Below are 14,093 nucleotides of genomic sequence, written 5' to 3' on the forward strand. Positions count from 1 at the left end.
CAGGCTCACTCTGAACAAATATCAATTGAAAGAATGAGCTAACCTATAAAGGAACACTTTTTATGAGTGTTGGAAAGTGGGACGCAGTGCAAGTGCAAGGACGCAATTTTGTTGTTTGGGGTGATTTTGCTGTTAGTTTTCTCCTAAACTATACAGTACAATGCCTTGAAAATAAATACAGCGATAGTCAGGCTCACTATGAACAAATATCAATTGAAAGAATGAGCTAACCTGTAAAGGAACACTTTTTATGAGTGTTGGAATATTGGACACAGTGGAAGTGCTAGGACGCATTTTGTTGTTATACACACACACACACACAAACATTAAATAAAAAAAACAATGAATATAAAACATTAATATGAACATTTATAAACATTAATAAATTATTTATAATAATTAATGTACAATACAAACGTTTATGTACAAAAATCATATATTTACAAACTAAAAATAAAAGGTAAAATACCGGTAAGCTAATTATAAAGGAAACGTCGGTATGACAGCTTCTTTACATGCATTTTGACTGCTCTCAGCACCCGTACCGTAAGTACACAATTACACGCGCAGGCCAAAAAATAGTGCGGCTGGCTTGACCGTGCATTTTCAAAGCGCGGCTGGCTTGACCGCAGGGTAAAACATTATACAGTAGTTCCAGGACACTAATTTGAACAGACAAATGATGTTACAAGAGATATTTCTCATTGTTTACTCACCCTCTTGTTGTTCCTAATCCATATGATTTTCTTTCTTCTGTGAAGCGCGAAAGGACAAATTCTGAAGAATGTTCGTGCTGCTCTTTTACATGAAAGGACAAAAAAAACCACTAAGCGTTGAGTTTGCACCAAAAAAAAAAAAAAAAAATGTGCAAATGTTTAGATTTTATCAAATGCTTTTATATATGTTTTATGACATGTTGACATTTTCTGACATTAATTTCAGGGTTGTTAATATACTTCAATAGCATATTTGTCCATTTAAAACGTATGCATGTTATAAAACAAAACCTTAAAGTCTCTTGCAGTAATAATGTTAAACACACAAAACGTTTTTTTCCCCCAAAAATGCTATTCTAAAAACTTCACAACAATAGTACTGAGACATATTTCAATTTGATATGTAATATAATTTTAGTACTGGTAATGTCTTGACAATATAGGATAGTTCAATATGCATGAAAATCAAATAACTGTGAAACAAATAATTTACAATGATGACAAAACATACATGAAATTTGTTGAAGGTTTTGTAACAGAGCACATTATTATTCCTATGCTTGTGTACAGGTTATGCGCAAATTAATATGCTTGTGTTATCGTTTGAGCAAGTAGGCCTACTTCATTATGTCTAATGGGATAAAAGTTAATCATTAGCTCAGTGATTACATAAGAATACAAACATTAATTTTGATATTATTTTCAATCCCATCTTTTAACACAATATCACAGAATTCATCAGACTTATTATTAATACTTACTGATAAATACTTGCTTGTTTTCCCCTCAAAATTATGTCACTTCTTGGAGAATTATGTTAAGTCAATAAAATAAATACATTCTATCTCTCTCTCTCTCTCAAAAAAAAAAAGTTCAAAATTAAAACAAACACCTGTAATTCTTTTCATATATATTTATTAATAAACTGCCAGTGTTATATTTTACAAGGCACAATGGTATCCTCTCAAACTAAAGCATTGAAATACTGTTCAAATGTAACCCTATGGTTGTTTTGTCATTGTGATACTGAAAGAAAAGTAACATAATTTCTTGCAAAATGTGAGTTTAATATTTTATCCAATATGTCTGTTGATATTTATAACACTTTTTCCCCCCTTTTTTATTCCACCCAACATACAGAGTATATTTGTCAAGAAATGCCTGATGGCTGAAAGTCAGCTTGAGCAGCAATCTTCTCAGCCAGCACAAAATGTTTTCACTTTATACAATATTGCATATTGATTGTAGTTTGTTTACACTGTAACCAAACAATGGTAACTTTAAGAAACATTGTATTTTAGTTGCAATTACATCTAAGATGCAAATGCATCTTAATTTTATGCAGCCAACATTATAGAAATGTTGTGAAATTACGTTCTTACTCAGATTTCTGCAAGTAACCTCACAACATTATAATAATGTTTTTTTATGATGAAAAAAATTAGACTGAACTTTTGATACTTGTGAAATATTTAAAATATATTAGAAGAAATCTAGTAGAAATCTGGAAGTTATTTTACATTATTGGTCTGAGATTGATCTTGGCGCTCTCTGACCCAGAGAGAAAAACTTCGGAAGGTTTTCTTTTATGTCTTTTGCATGTGGCCTGTGCTCTGGTGAATATGACAGCATCTTTTTGATGAATGTACACTGTAAAAAAAATTTAAAAAATAAATAAAAGAAAAGCATAATAAAGTTATAGGCTCAACTGGGTCCAATCGATATTTATCTGAAGATAAAATCAAGTTCCTTACTTCAGTTCGATACCAATCACTAAACCCTTCTGGAAACCTTTGATTTCTTAGATCTGGCCACTGCTGGAATGAATGAATGAATGAATGAATGAATGAATGAGAAATTCAAAATCAAAGGATTTATTTTGTTTATTCATAAGAACAGATTTGAAAATGTAGCATTGCATCAGTGTCTCAGCAATGGATGCTCTGCAGTGAATGGGTGCCGTCAGAATGAGAGTCCAAACAGCTGATAAAACATCACATTTGTTTCAAAAAAACATTTGTTACACAGCTTTTGTCTTCTCCAGATTAACTGATGGACTGGAGTGGTGTGGATCACTTGTGGATTATTGTGATGTTTTTATCAGCTCTCATTCTGACGGCACCCATTCACTGCAGAGCAAGGGATGCAATGCTACATTTCTCCAAATCTGATGAACAAACAAACTCATCTACATCTTAGATGGCCCAAGGGTGAGATCATTTTCAGAGAATTTCCATTTCTGGGTGAACTATTCCTTTAAAATATGTTTGTTTGTTTTTCGCAGATATGGGTAATAACTGTGCATACTATCACTACGGATGATTGTCATGAAATGCTACTGACCTTCGCTCTCTCGCTACCAGTAGATATGTCCCAGATCATCTCAAACCATACGAGTCCAAGGGGAAATATGTCTGTTTTTTCATCATAATTCTTCTTATTTTTCTAAGGAAAACAAAGATTTTTTAAAATTCATTTATTTATTGTGCAAAAAAAGAGGACACAAAATACATTTCTATAAGGTGTAAATATTTATCTTAGAGACAATAAAAATGTGTCACCTGTTCAGGACTCATATATGCCCAAAGTCTCCGATCTTCACTTTGCCATCAGCACCAAACAGTATGTTATCAGGCTAAAAGGGAAAGTACACATGGTCAAAATGCTTATCTGTTAATCTAATTATCTGTTATCTAGCAACAAAAATGAAATACCTTCAAGTCTCTGTGGATGAGCTTGTTTGCATGGATGTATTCCACTCCAGTGATAAAGTTCATAAAATATTTGATGGATTTCCAGTGTGGTTCTATGTTTTTCCATATGAAAAACATATTTTTTCATATTTCCTCCCTCACAGAACTCCATCTGAATAAATAAATATGTCCTGCTGCTGAAATAAGAGAGAAAAAACAGGCATGACTCATGAGTCAATATTGAACATTGCAATGCACAGTATTGTCTTAAATGAGTCATATCATTCTAATTCTATTCTATTTTAAAAAGAACTTGCCCCTTTTAGACTTGCACTCTATTTATTTGGATAAAAGCATCTGCTAAATGTAAATGTTTTTTTTTTCAAATCATACATTTTGTCTTTGAGTCAATGTTTCTTGCACCAAATCATTCATAATTTATTTTAAGCCCATTTTCAACTCTTTTGCCTGTCCCTTAAAATTAAATATTTTTAAATTCTAACCAAACCAAATGCAACTAATATACATACTGTATATATATATATAAATGAACGAACAAAGAAAGGAAGGAACTAAAATGAATGAATTAATAAATGAATTATTGAATGAATGAATTAAATTCTTCTGTGATTTTTTTTGTGCCACAATCATTACAGCTGTTCTTTTTAAAATTAGATATGACTTTGTGACATGTATAAACTTACCTGGTTAAGATCACCCTCTAAACGCTGGCCAAGCTTTGCAATCACATCAAAGCTATGAGACAATCTATAGATGATACACACAGTACACACGTCAGAAAGCAATATACAGCAGAACATCATTATGCATTATCCTTTAACAGAACATTCATTTAAAACATTTCTCTTTGTTATATCTGAATTAATTAAACAAGACACAAGACTGTCAGGTCCAGTATGCTTACCATGAAATTGAGTCGAGTGCATGATCACTGGAACTAATCAAAAACAAATCATTTTAAATTATTATACAAAATTCTGGCACACTAAATGCAAATACTCATAAATCACAGTTTTTAATGACATAACACAAACCTCTCTTGGCTGGAACTTTCCTCGCTCCACTCCTTATTCTGAGTCCACACCTTGAGGCCTTGTCTCGACTGTCCCAGGTCTCTGGCGATCTGATGGGCTTTCAAACCTCCTGATCTCAGCAGATCCTCACCAATGGCTAGAGGAAGGCCTTTAACTCTTTTGTTGTACTGGCTGGACTGGTGTTTTTGTTCTTGAACAGAATTCTTCTGCGCCACTGACATAGCAGACTGGACGTCACTGATGAGCGATGCAACATAATGGCCGTAGTCACAAACTGACTTGTCCCGCAGAACACTCTGGAACATAAGGTCAACTGGCAACCGTGGTACTCTGCCAAACATTAAGTAAAAAGGGGCAAAACCTGTTGTTTCGTGTGCTGTACAGTTGTACACAAATGTCATGGTCTGTACCAACTGCGGCCACTTCTGCTTAGGTCTAGGTGGAAGGGACCTCAGCATGTTACCTAATGTCCTATTGAATCTTTCGGTACCACCATTCTCCATCGGGTGGTAGGGGGTGGTTCTTGACTTATCGATGCCAGCCAGTTTGAGAAGCTCAGTGATCAGCTCACTCTCCAATGAAGCCCTCTGGTCAGAATGGACGCGTTGGGGAAATCCATAGACACAGAAGAAGCCGTCCCACACTTTCTTGGCCACTCTTTTTGCTGTTTGGTCTTGACACGGAAATGCATGTGCCAGCTTTTTAAAGTGATCCGTGATTACTAAAACATCCACAGATTTGTTGTTCCGATCTTCAGCAGACCAGAAGTCGATGCAAACGAGCTCCAGTGGGGCTGTGGTTTTAATACTCTCCAAGGCAGCTCTCGCTGCAGGCTCTGGAGTTTTGCTGAAGACACACCTGGGGCACTTCTTCACATAATCCTGCACATCACGCTCCATATCAAGCCAGAAAAACCTCTGACGGGACAAAGACAAAGTGCGCGGCTGCCCTTGATGACCAGTCAGGTCGTGAACGCCAGAAAGTGCTTGACATTTTAAGGATTCGGGCAAAATGAACTGAAATCTCTTGTGCTTGGCGAGCGGGTCTTTAATAACTCTGTACAGGATTCCATTTAGCACTGAAAGTTTGTCGCACTGCTTCAGAATCCACAACACATACAGGTTTTCAGTTTTCACTGACAGGTTCACGTCTTGATGGTCTATGCTTTCTGTCAACATAATAACACACTCTGGCAATGACAGGGTCTTTGTGCTGATGTTCTCATAAGTCGGTAAGCGAAAGGGAATGTAACACTTCTTCGTCACCGCTGATTAAAGAGTTAAGATGTTCAGTGAATGATGTTGCTCTACATTCGGTTACTGTTTTCCACTCATCACAGGAGGACAGAACTGAAGTCACGTCATCTGCGGACAGTGATGTATTCAACCCGACGTCAAGTGGACCTGATCTCAATGTTTGCGGTTGACAGGTAAGTCGGAACTCTTCTTGCACACTTCCATCCTCAACACTGTGCACTTGCCTTAACAGTTCATAATAGGGCTCTGACAGAAGCCGCTGACTCACTGGCCTGACAAATGGATCCCTACTGAGTGCGTCCGCAACCACGTTGAGTTTCCCAGGAACATATTTGATCTCAAAAGAAAATGGAGCAAGTTTCGAGACCCAGCACTGCTCACATGCATCCAACTTCGGCTTGGTCATAATGTATGTAAGCGGATTATTATCCGTCTACACAGTAAACTCATGGCCTTTAAGCCAGTGACTGAACTTGTCACACACTGCCCACTTAACTTTAATTACTTTTTGAATATTGTAATATTCTCTTCCTTTATTATCTGATTCCCAAATCTTTGTTTGTCAGTGTTGCTTTTAAATAATGTTTTTAATTTTTTAAAAGGGAAATCTCTATTTTGTCATTATGATTTAACACTTTTTTCGCAAATTTGTCGGCTAATTAATTTCCTTGCAGGGATCATGTTTAGAGTTTTGGGGGCCCTAAGCAAGCAATTGCATGGTTTGTGTGGTACCTAAACACACTACTGTTTCCTTGAACTGCTGTATGTGCTGGTATCCAACAGAATTTAATATTTTTTTGTAATTTTTCTAAGTTTAGCAGTGCTTTGTATATTTCTATTAGAATGTCATAGTTGTTTTACTAGTATTTAATACTCTGTACTGCTGCTGCTGTAATGCAGATGGAGAGGAAATGCTGTTTTTTTTTCATTCATGTTCAATCTACTTGAAAAGCAATAAAATACACTTGAGTACCCAAATGATGCCCTGCATATCTCGCATGTATTTCAGGATTACCGTGTGCGTTTCTGGATCTGTTGCTTGCTTGTGCAAGTGTGGTAGATTATGATACTGTTTTGACTCTATATGTGTCTCATTAATGGAAATGCGAGCACTTTTTACACTGTCAGAACTCATATTGATGATATTAATGACACATATTTTCTTTCTTACTTTCTTTTTATTCCACCCAACATATACAGTATATTTGTCAAGAAATACCTCATGGCTGAAAGTCAATTTGAGCAGCAATGATTCCAGCAACCACAAAATATTTTCATATTATACAATACTGCATTTTGGTTGCAGTTTAGTTACAACATTATGTTGTAAACATTATGAAACATTATCTTTTAGTTGCAATTACATCAAATGTAAATACATCTTAATTTCATGCAGCCAACATTACAGAAATGTTGTGAAATTGTTATTCTGTATTTCTACAAGAAACCTCACAACAATATTATGATGTATTTTTATGATGAAAACAAAATGAGAGTAAACTTTTGAAATATTAAAAATATACTAGAAGAAATCTAGTAGAAATCTAAAAATTATTTTTTTTATAAAATCACTCCCCAAATGTTCAACATTTTATGTTTTATATTATTAATTGAATCATTAAATTATGAATAAATCAACATGTTGTTGCCTGTCAGGAGTAATCTGTGGTAAATCGTTAAATCGAGAGGACTCAACTACCACTGCAGACAGTTTCTATCACAAAAATCTCAAATTGTTTTCTGGCTTAACAGATCCTGTTCCAGAGAGAAAAACGTCTTAAGATCTATTTTTATATCTTTTGCATGTGGCCTGTCCTCAGGTGAATGTGACAGCATCTTCATGATGAACATACTCTGAAAAAGAAGCAAAAAAATTATACTTGGTCCAGTCAATATTTATTTGAAGGTAAAGTCAAGTTTTTTACTTCAGCTGAATATTTGTCACTGAACCCTTCTGGAAACCTTTGATTTCTCAGATCTGGCCACAGCTGCAATGCCAAAAAAATAATGAATGAATGAATGAAATTAAAGATAACATTTTTGCAAATATCTGTAAAGACAGTGAATACAGTCACTAATGATGACTGTCATGAAATAGTACTGACCTCTACTCTCTCCATACCAGTAGATATTTCCCAGACCATCTCAAACAATATGAGTCCAAGAGGAAAAATGTCAGTTTTTTCATCATAATTCTTCTTATTTTCCTAAAGTAAACAATTATATATATATCTTATTGGTATTAATTAATGAAAAAATAAAATGTGATGTGTCAATAAAAATGTGTCACCTGTTCAGGACTCATATATGACGGAGCTCCGAATATAATTCGAATTAACAATTTGTTTCTACGACGTCAGCAGGTTTTATTCTTTTTAAAATTAATTTATTATTATTTATTAATTTTAAGTAATAATAATTTTAATAAGTAATTACGAAATATAATAATTCGTTCCACGATTTAGACCTACTAAAACTAGGGAACGAACGAATTAACGAACGAATGAATTCGTGGCAGCTAAGCCTAAACAAGAGAACAAATACTTAATTCGTGGCCATAATGTAGTCCTAGCATAAAAGAGAACTAGCCTATTCTAAATTCGTTGGCCGTGATTGTCTGCATGTCATGATCGGGGCTCCGTACAACGGAATTTAACCTTAGCCTACCTGTTTATTCATTTATTATGGTATGCTCACCTTTTGCGGCACCATGTTTGCGTAGCACATCCTCCTGCTTTCTGGCAGCGCTGAGCGTTTTGAGCGAGCGGAGCAGAATCTTCAGAAAGGCTCTTAAGGAAATATTACCACTCCGCTCACATGCTCTGGTTGAGTGAGTGCATCAGACGAGACGACGAAGAAGTGCTGCTGCAGAGTTAGTGCATCAGAGAGAGTACAGTGCCAGATTCGCCAAAAGCTTTTTTTGAAAGACAGAGCAAGGGGCAGGGCAGTACTGAAACACTGTCTAAGCTGTTCGCCAATCACAACACACTGGGACAGCTAACCAATCACAACACATTTTGTTTTTCGGAAGGCGGACCTTCATCAAAGCCGGAACTAATCGAGCCGTTTGTGCCAGGCTGGGGAGAAAGGTATTTTAATAATGTAAATTATGTGAAAAATAATGCGTTTTTCGAACCACCAAGCATGAGAGCATGTTCTAGTACACCCCCAAAACAAAATCAAGACTTTGTAAAAGAGCATAATAGGACCCCTTTAAATAATGCAGCAAATAAAATGAAATACCTTCAAGTCTCTGTGGATGAGCTTGTTTGCATGGATGTATTCCACTCCAGTGATAATTTCATAAAATATTTTATGGATTTCCAGTGTGGTTCTATGTTTTTTCAAATCATTTCTCGCCTGTATCCAACTAGTCAGAGTTCCTCCCTCACAGAACTCCATCTGAATAAATAAATATGTCCTGCTGCTGAAATAAGAGAGAGAAAAAACAGGCATGACCCATGGATGAATATTTAACATTGTGAGGTATTATATTAAAGCTGTCATATCATACATTTTTTTAACATTTTATTTTTCTCCTGATTGCATTTTAATTTTCTCCACCCTTAAAATGAAACAGGATGTGTTTGCTGCTGTGCCTCATTTAATGTGAACTGACTAACAGCATTTACTCAGAGTTTGCCTTCTGGTTTCATATTGTTTAAACTGCTCCACCCTTCAATAACAGCCTCTTTCATCACATTATGACAGATTCTAGAAGCAATCTGTGTTGAAATGTGCCACTCAAACTGTTCAGATCTTTTTCAAACTATTGGCATTCTTCAGAGCGAATGGCAGAGCAGCAGTTTGATTTAATTAGATGTTGTTGTTTTTTTTGGACAAGTTTTGAGTTATATATATATATATATAGTAAAATAAATGCATCAATACAATTCATAAATATCATTATTGAGAAGCACTGTATGCTCAAATGATTAAAAGCACCAGAGGCTTACTTGGACACTTGGTTTCTTTGCTGGTTTGATGTCCAGATATCAGGACCATGCCAAGATGTAATGTAACGCACTATGTTTGGGTGCTCTAGTTGGGCCAGTGCCTTCACCTCAGAATCAGCTTTCCTAAATAATAACAATAAAATAATAAACAAACTTTTTTCTGTGACATGATGAAAACTGTTCTTCCAAAAATGTAATGTATAAACTTACCTGGTTAAGATGACCTTCTTCAAAGCATAGATTTTGCCATCAATTTTATGTTTAACTTTATAAACGCAACCATAGCCTCCATCACCAAGCTCTGTGATCATTTCAAATAACCTATAAATGATGCATTCATGTAAAACATTTTAACATACAGCAAAAATGTATTGTATGTTCATTATGTTTTATCACTATAAACATAAAATTAATTTCTTCCTTAAAGAGTTAAACAAAGTTAGATGCTAAAGTCAGGTTCTGTTTACTTACTCTGAATGTGAGCCCGGTTTACCGTCTTGTAGATATGAATCACTGATAAACAAGAAAAGGAACTAATCAATAACAAATCATTTAAAATTATTATTCAATACACTGCCTAGGGTGACCACATGTCCTCTTTTTTGACCTAAAAAAATGCTCCCACTGAATTTCTGACCATTGCCGCCTGCTCCCACAACATGTGTTTTGCTCCCGCGATTTTCGTGTCCACTCCTATAAACAGTCTAATTTTGTAGGCTATATCATTTTGGCACATCTGGGACCCGCTCTCAGTATGCAGAGTATTTAAATCTCTTTTGAATGAGTGTTTGCACTGTTCACTTTCGATTTCGTGATCACACGCACTCTGTGTAAAGAAAGCACATCTTACAAGATCAGATATTTGTCAATGAGCTCAGGATCTGTTGAGCAGCAAATACTCCAGCACGGTCTTGTCAGTCATCTCTCCTTATTCTCCACCTGGGATCAGTCAAAGCTGACTCCTGCAGCTCTTCTTGGATGCAGGGTTGCCAAGTCTGTGTTTTTTCCCACAGAATTGGGCTACTTTGAAACTGTTGCCATGGGTCGATTTTCCCAAGTGGGTTAAAGGTTTTAAATATTGCAAAACTTAACTTACATTAACTGTTCCCTCCTGGTGGGATGACCTGCCCAACTAAATCCAAGCAGCTGAGTCCTTAATCATTTTCAAGAAACAACTGAAAACACATCTCTTTCATCTTCATTTCACCCTCTAAATCTAGAGCTCTCTTCTAATGCTACTTCCAATTTGATCTGCTTGTTTTTTTAATTAAAAAAACGTAACCCTCTTAACATTTGCACTCTCTATTCTATTTCTATTCTGACTACTTGTTTAATAATAAAAAAGAGCCTTTAACTCTAGCATTCTCTATTCTTTGTCTATTCTTTTTACTTATTTTATTTTTGTTTATTATAAATAATGACCTTCTAACACTTGCATTATCTATTATTATTGTTCTGTTCTATTGACTTGTTTTATTTGTATTTATTATAATAAAAAAAAACAAGCAAAAATAAAAACTTGCTGATGCATACTGTGTTGGGCAAACCCCGCCTCCACTGTCCTCTTTTTGGAAAACTAAAATATGGTCACCTTAATGGTGTGGCCACACCAAATGCAAAGAGTCACAGTTGTGAGTGTTTTAATAAAATTAACACAATGCAAACCTCTCTTGGCTGAAACTGTCCTCGCTCCACTCCTTACTCAGAGTCCACACATTGCTTAGGCTACATTTCTGTACTTTCCCCTTCTCCATCATACTGTACAGCTGTTTGTTGGTGGTTTGTCTCGACTGTCCCAGTTCTCTGGTGATCTGATGGGCTTTCAAACCTCCTGATCTCAGCAGATCCTCCACAGGTTTCTCCTCGCTTGTGTCTCTTGTCGTCTGAGGCTCTGGTTTGAGTGTCTGTTTGATTTCACTCGTCTCCTCCAGAAGATCCCAAACTGGAGGCGTCTCGTTAGTTCCTGACACCTGATTAGATTTCTGTAGGCTGTACAAATGCTTGTTCACGATGCGTTTATCTAGTCCGACTTCTTTCGCGATTTTCAACGCGTTGCTTTTGCCGTTTCGCCTCAAGACGTCACAGATCTTTTTCTCTATTTCAGCGTCTCCAGACATTTTGCTTCTGTCCCAAGGTTTTTAATGCAGTTACAGTTGCTGTCAGATTGATGTCTTCTACCCTCTCTGGTCGGTCTAGAGACTGAAAGTCTCAGAGTTCCGCGTCGGTATTTAAACTTTCAGTTTCGATAATAACAAGCCCAGCTCTAGGTTTCCAATTGTCACCATCCTAAACTCTTATTACGCAAGTTAGCATATACAGTACACAACACACCAGTACAGAAGAATGGAATGCTTATGTATCATTATTGTGTTTGTCATCATATACATAGTAGCACTGATCTATATGTGACCGAGTGGATAATAAGGATGGTGTATGGGGTGGGGCATAGCTATTTATTTTGCCCTATAAATAGCGCAAAGGTTGGCAGGTTGCGTAATCTTCTGACGCTTGATCCTTTCAGTCTCCTTCTGGTGTCGTGACCCTGAAGCGCTATAGCGAGGTATGAGCGTGGTACATGCTGTAAGAGCTTGTATAAGGATGTTTTTGTTTTTTACATGGTTTATTCTGTTAATTGCAGAGAGATAACCCCCTGATGCAAGAGTGTGAGCGCGTGGACTGCGCGTAATATTATGCAAGTCGCGGACGCCGTGTTTCGTCTTTAGCAACGAGCTGTATCACGCAGGGTTTTTATTCCACTCTATTATGCAGTGTTTCTAGTCCACTTTCACAAGTTATTTTTTATTTTGTTATTATTGATTTTGTCAGCTGTGTCCTGTTTGTACCAACCCCTAGGGGTCTATATGATGTGTGGAGAAAAGGGGAGTTTTTAACCCATTTTTCTATATTCTAGGAGCCAGCCTGCATGGGAGCACTTTCCTCTGGGGGTCATCTGGGTCCTTCCTCTACTGCATGTGGCGTGAGGTTATTCTGCACTGCATGGGTATTGATTTGAGAGTGTAGAGTTGTTTGTATTATTCACTACACCTTTTTAAATTTGTTAGTTGGTGTGAGGTGTGTGTGCGCTTTTGAGGTTGTGGGTCTTTGGCCCAGTGACTTTTTCTTCCCGCAGGCTTGGTTGATCTTGTATACAGGAATTGTGGGTTACAATTTTTAATATTTGACTTGGGAGTCTAGACATCTTAAAATTGAGTTTCTCTCTTTTTTAGGTGGTTATAAATGTGAAGTTGATCGCTTACTTGGAGTTTTTAGTACTGACTGCTAATAAAGGTGTTGTCCTTGAAGGTCACGTCTCTGTTCTTCCTTCACTAACTATAGAACTTGTGTTGCTGTTTAATTATTTCCGTGGGTATCTAACCCCGGTGGGGTAGTCGGAATCAGGTTGATCATTGGTTATCGCCTGGTTACGTCTAGCCTAAAAAGTACAGAATTAATAACCAGTTTATTAAGGAAATAATCCGATTTTATAACAGATTTTATATACTTATATTTATGTATCAATTCATTTAAAAGCCTAGAAAAAAAAGAATTATGACGTTTGCAGAGAAGTTTTTTTTTTATTAAACTTCAATAAGCACAGTCAAAGTACAGTTAGGACTACAATAATACACATGAAAACATAAAACACACACAAAAAAAAATGCATACAAAATACACATACAGCCAGGAGGGGGTGGCCTAAACATTATGAAAATATATTAAAATACAAAAACATAAATTTGAATTTCTTTCTCAAGAACCAAAAATAAAGGATTGGTTTTACTGTACTTACACTTATGGACTTATGGATTAGCAAAAATGTAAATTAAATTTATAATGTAATATTTGAAGGGATATTAGTAAAACCAAAACGTGTTCCAAGCACAAAGAAAAAGTGGGGTCAATGTTATCAATTATAAATCTAGTCAAATCTTTCCAAAAAATGTTTACATAAGAGCAATGCCAAAATAAGTGAAACTACAGAAAGAACCATTCAAATCAATATCATTTTTAAATTTAACAAGAAAATAATTTACTGGGTAGTATCTATGTAAAATTTTAAAGGTTACTTCCTTGACTTTGTTTACCAATAGGTATTTGTTTGGTAAGGTCCAAATGGCCTTCCATAATAAACCTTTAACTAATCTGTTCCAATAAATTATACAGTTTGGAGAAGAAACAATGTCTTTTTGAAGTAAGGAACGGACAGTTTTGTTAACATTCATATTTCCAGGGGCAAAACAAAGTTTCCCAATATAAGTATCAGCTAGATCAAGTGCAGAGGGGGATGTAATACTGTTTTGGGTATTAGCTCTGAATAATGCCAAGACTCCTCTGGGAATTGCATCCATGACTATAGAAAACTCTTTTGGTGTTACTGGAATTCCATGGACAGCTAGAAACTCAGAATAAGTGAGTA

At 35.9% G+C, this 14,093-nt stretch overlaps 1 protein-coding gene across 1 annotated transcript in view; it reads right to left on the minus strand.

Moving 5' to 3' along the window:
• Positions 1–7,448: 7,448 nt before the first annotated feature.
• The window catches only part of LOC107562393 (interferon-induced, double-stranded RNA-activated protein kinase-like), a 25,111-nt gene continuing 18,466 nt past the window's right edge, over positions 7,449–14,093 (minus strand). Inside the window, 3 exon segments of the mRNA XM_016247025.1 lie at positions 7,449–7,574; positions 7,646–7,708; positions 7,826–7,927. Coding sequence (XP_016102511.1) covers positions 7,449–7,574; positions 7,646–7,708; positions 7,826–7,927 — 291 coding nt within the window.

The sequence above is a fragment of the Sinocyclocheilus grahami genome, unplaced genomic scaffold (assembly GCF_001515645.1).
Source record: "Sinocyclocheilus grahami isolate Dianchi unplaced genomic scaffold, SAMN03320097.WGS_v1.1 scaffold821.1, whole genome shotgun sequence".
Classification (NCBI taxonomy): domain Eukaryota; kingdom Metazoa; phylum Chordata; class Actinopteri; order Cypriniformes; family Cyprinidae; genus Sinocyclocheilus; species Sinocyclocheilus grahami.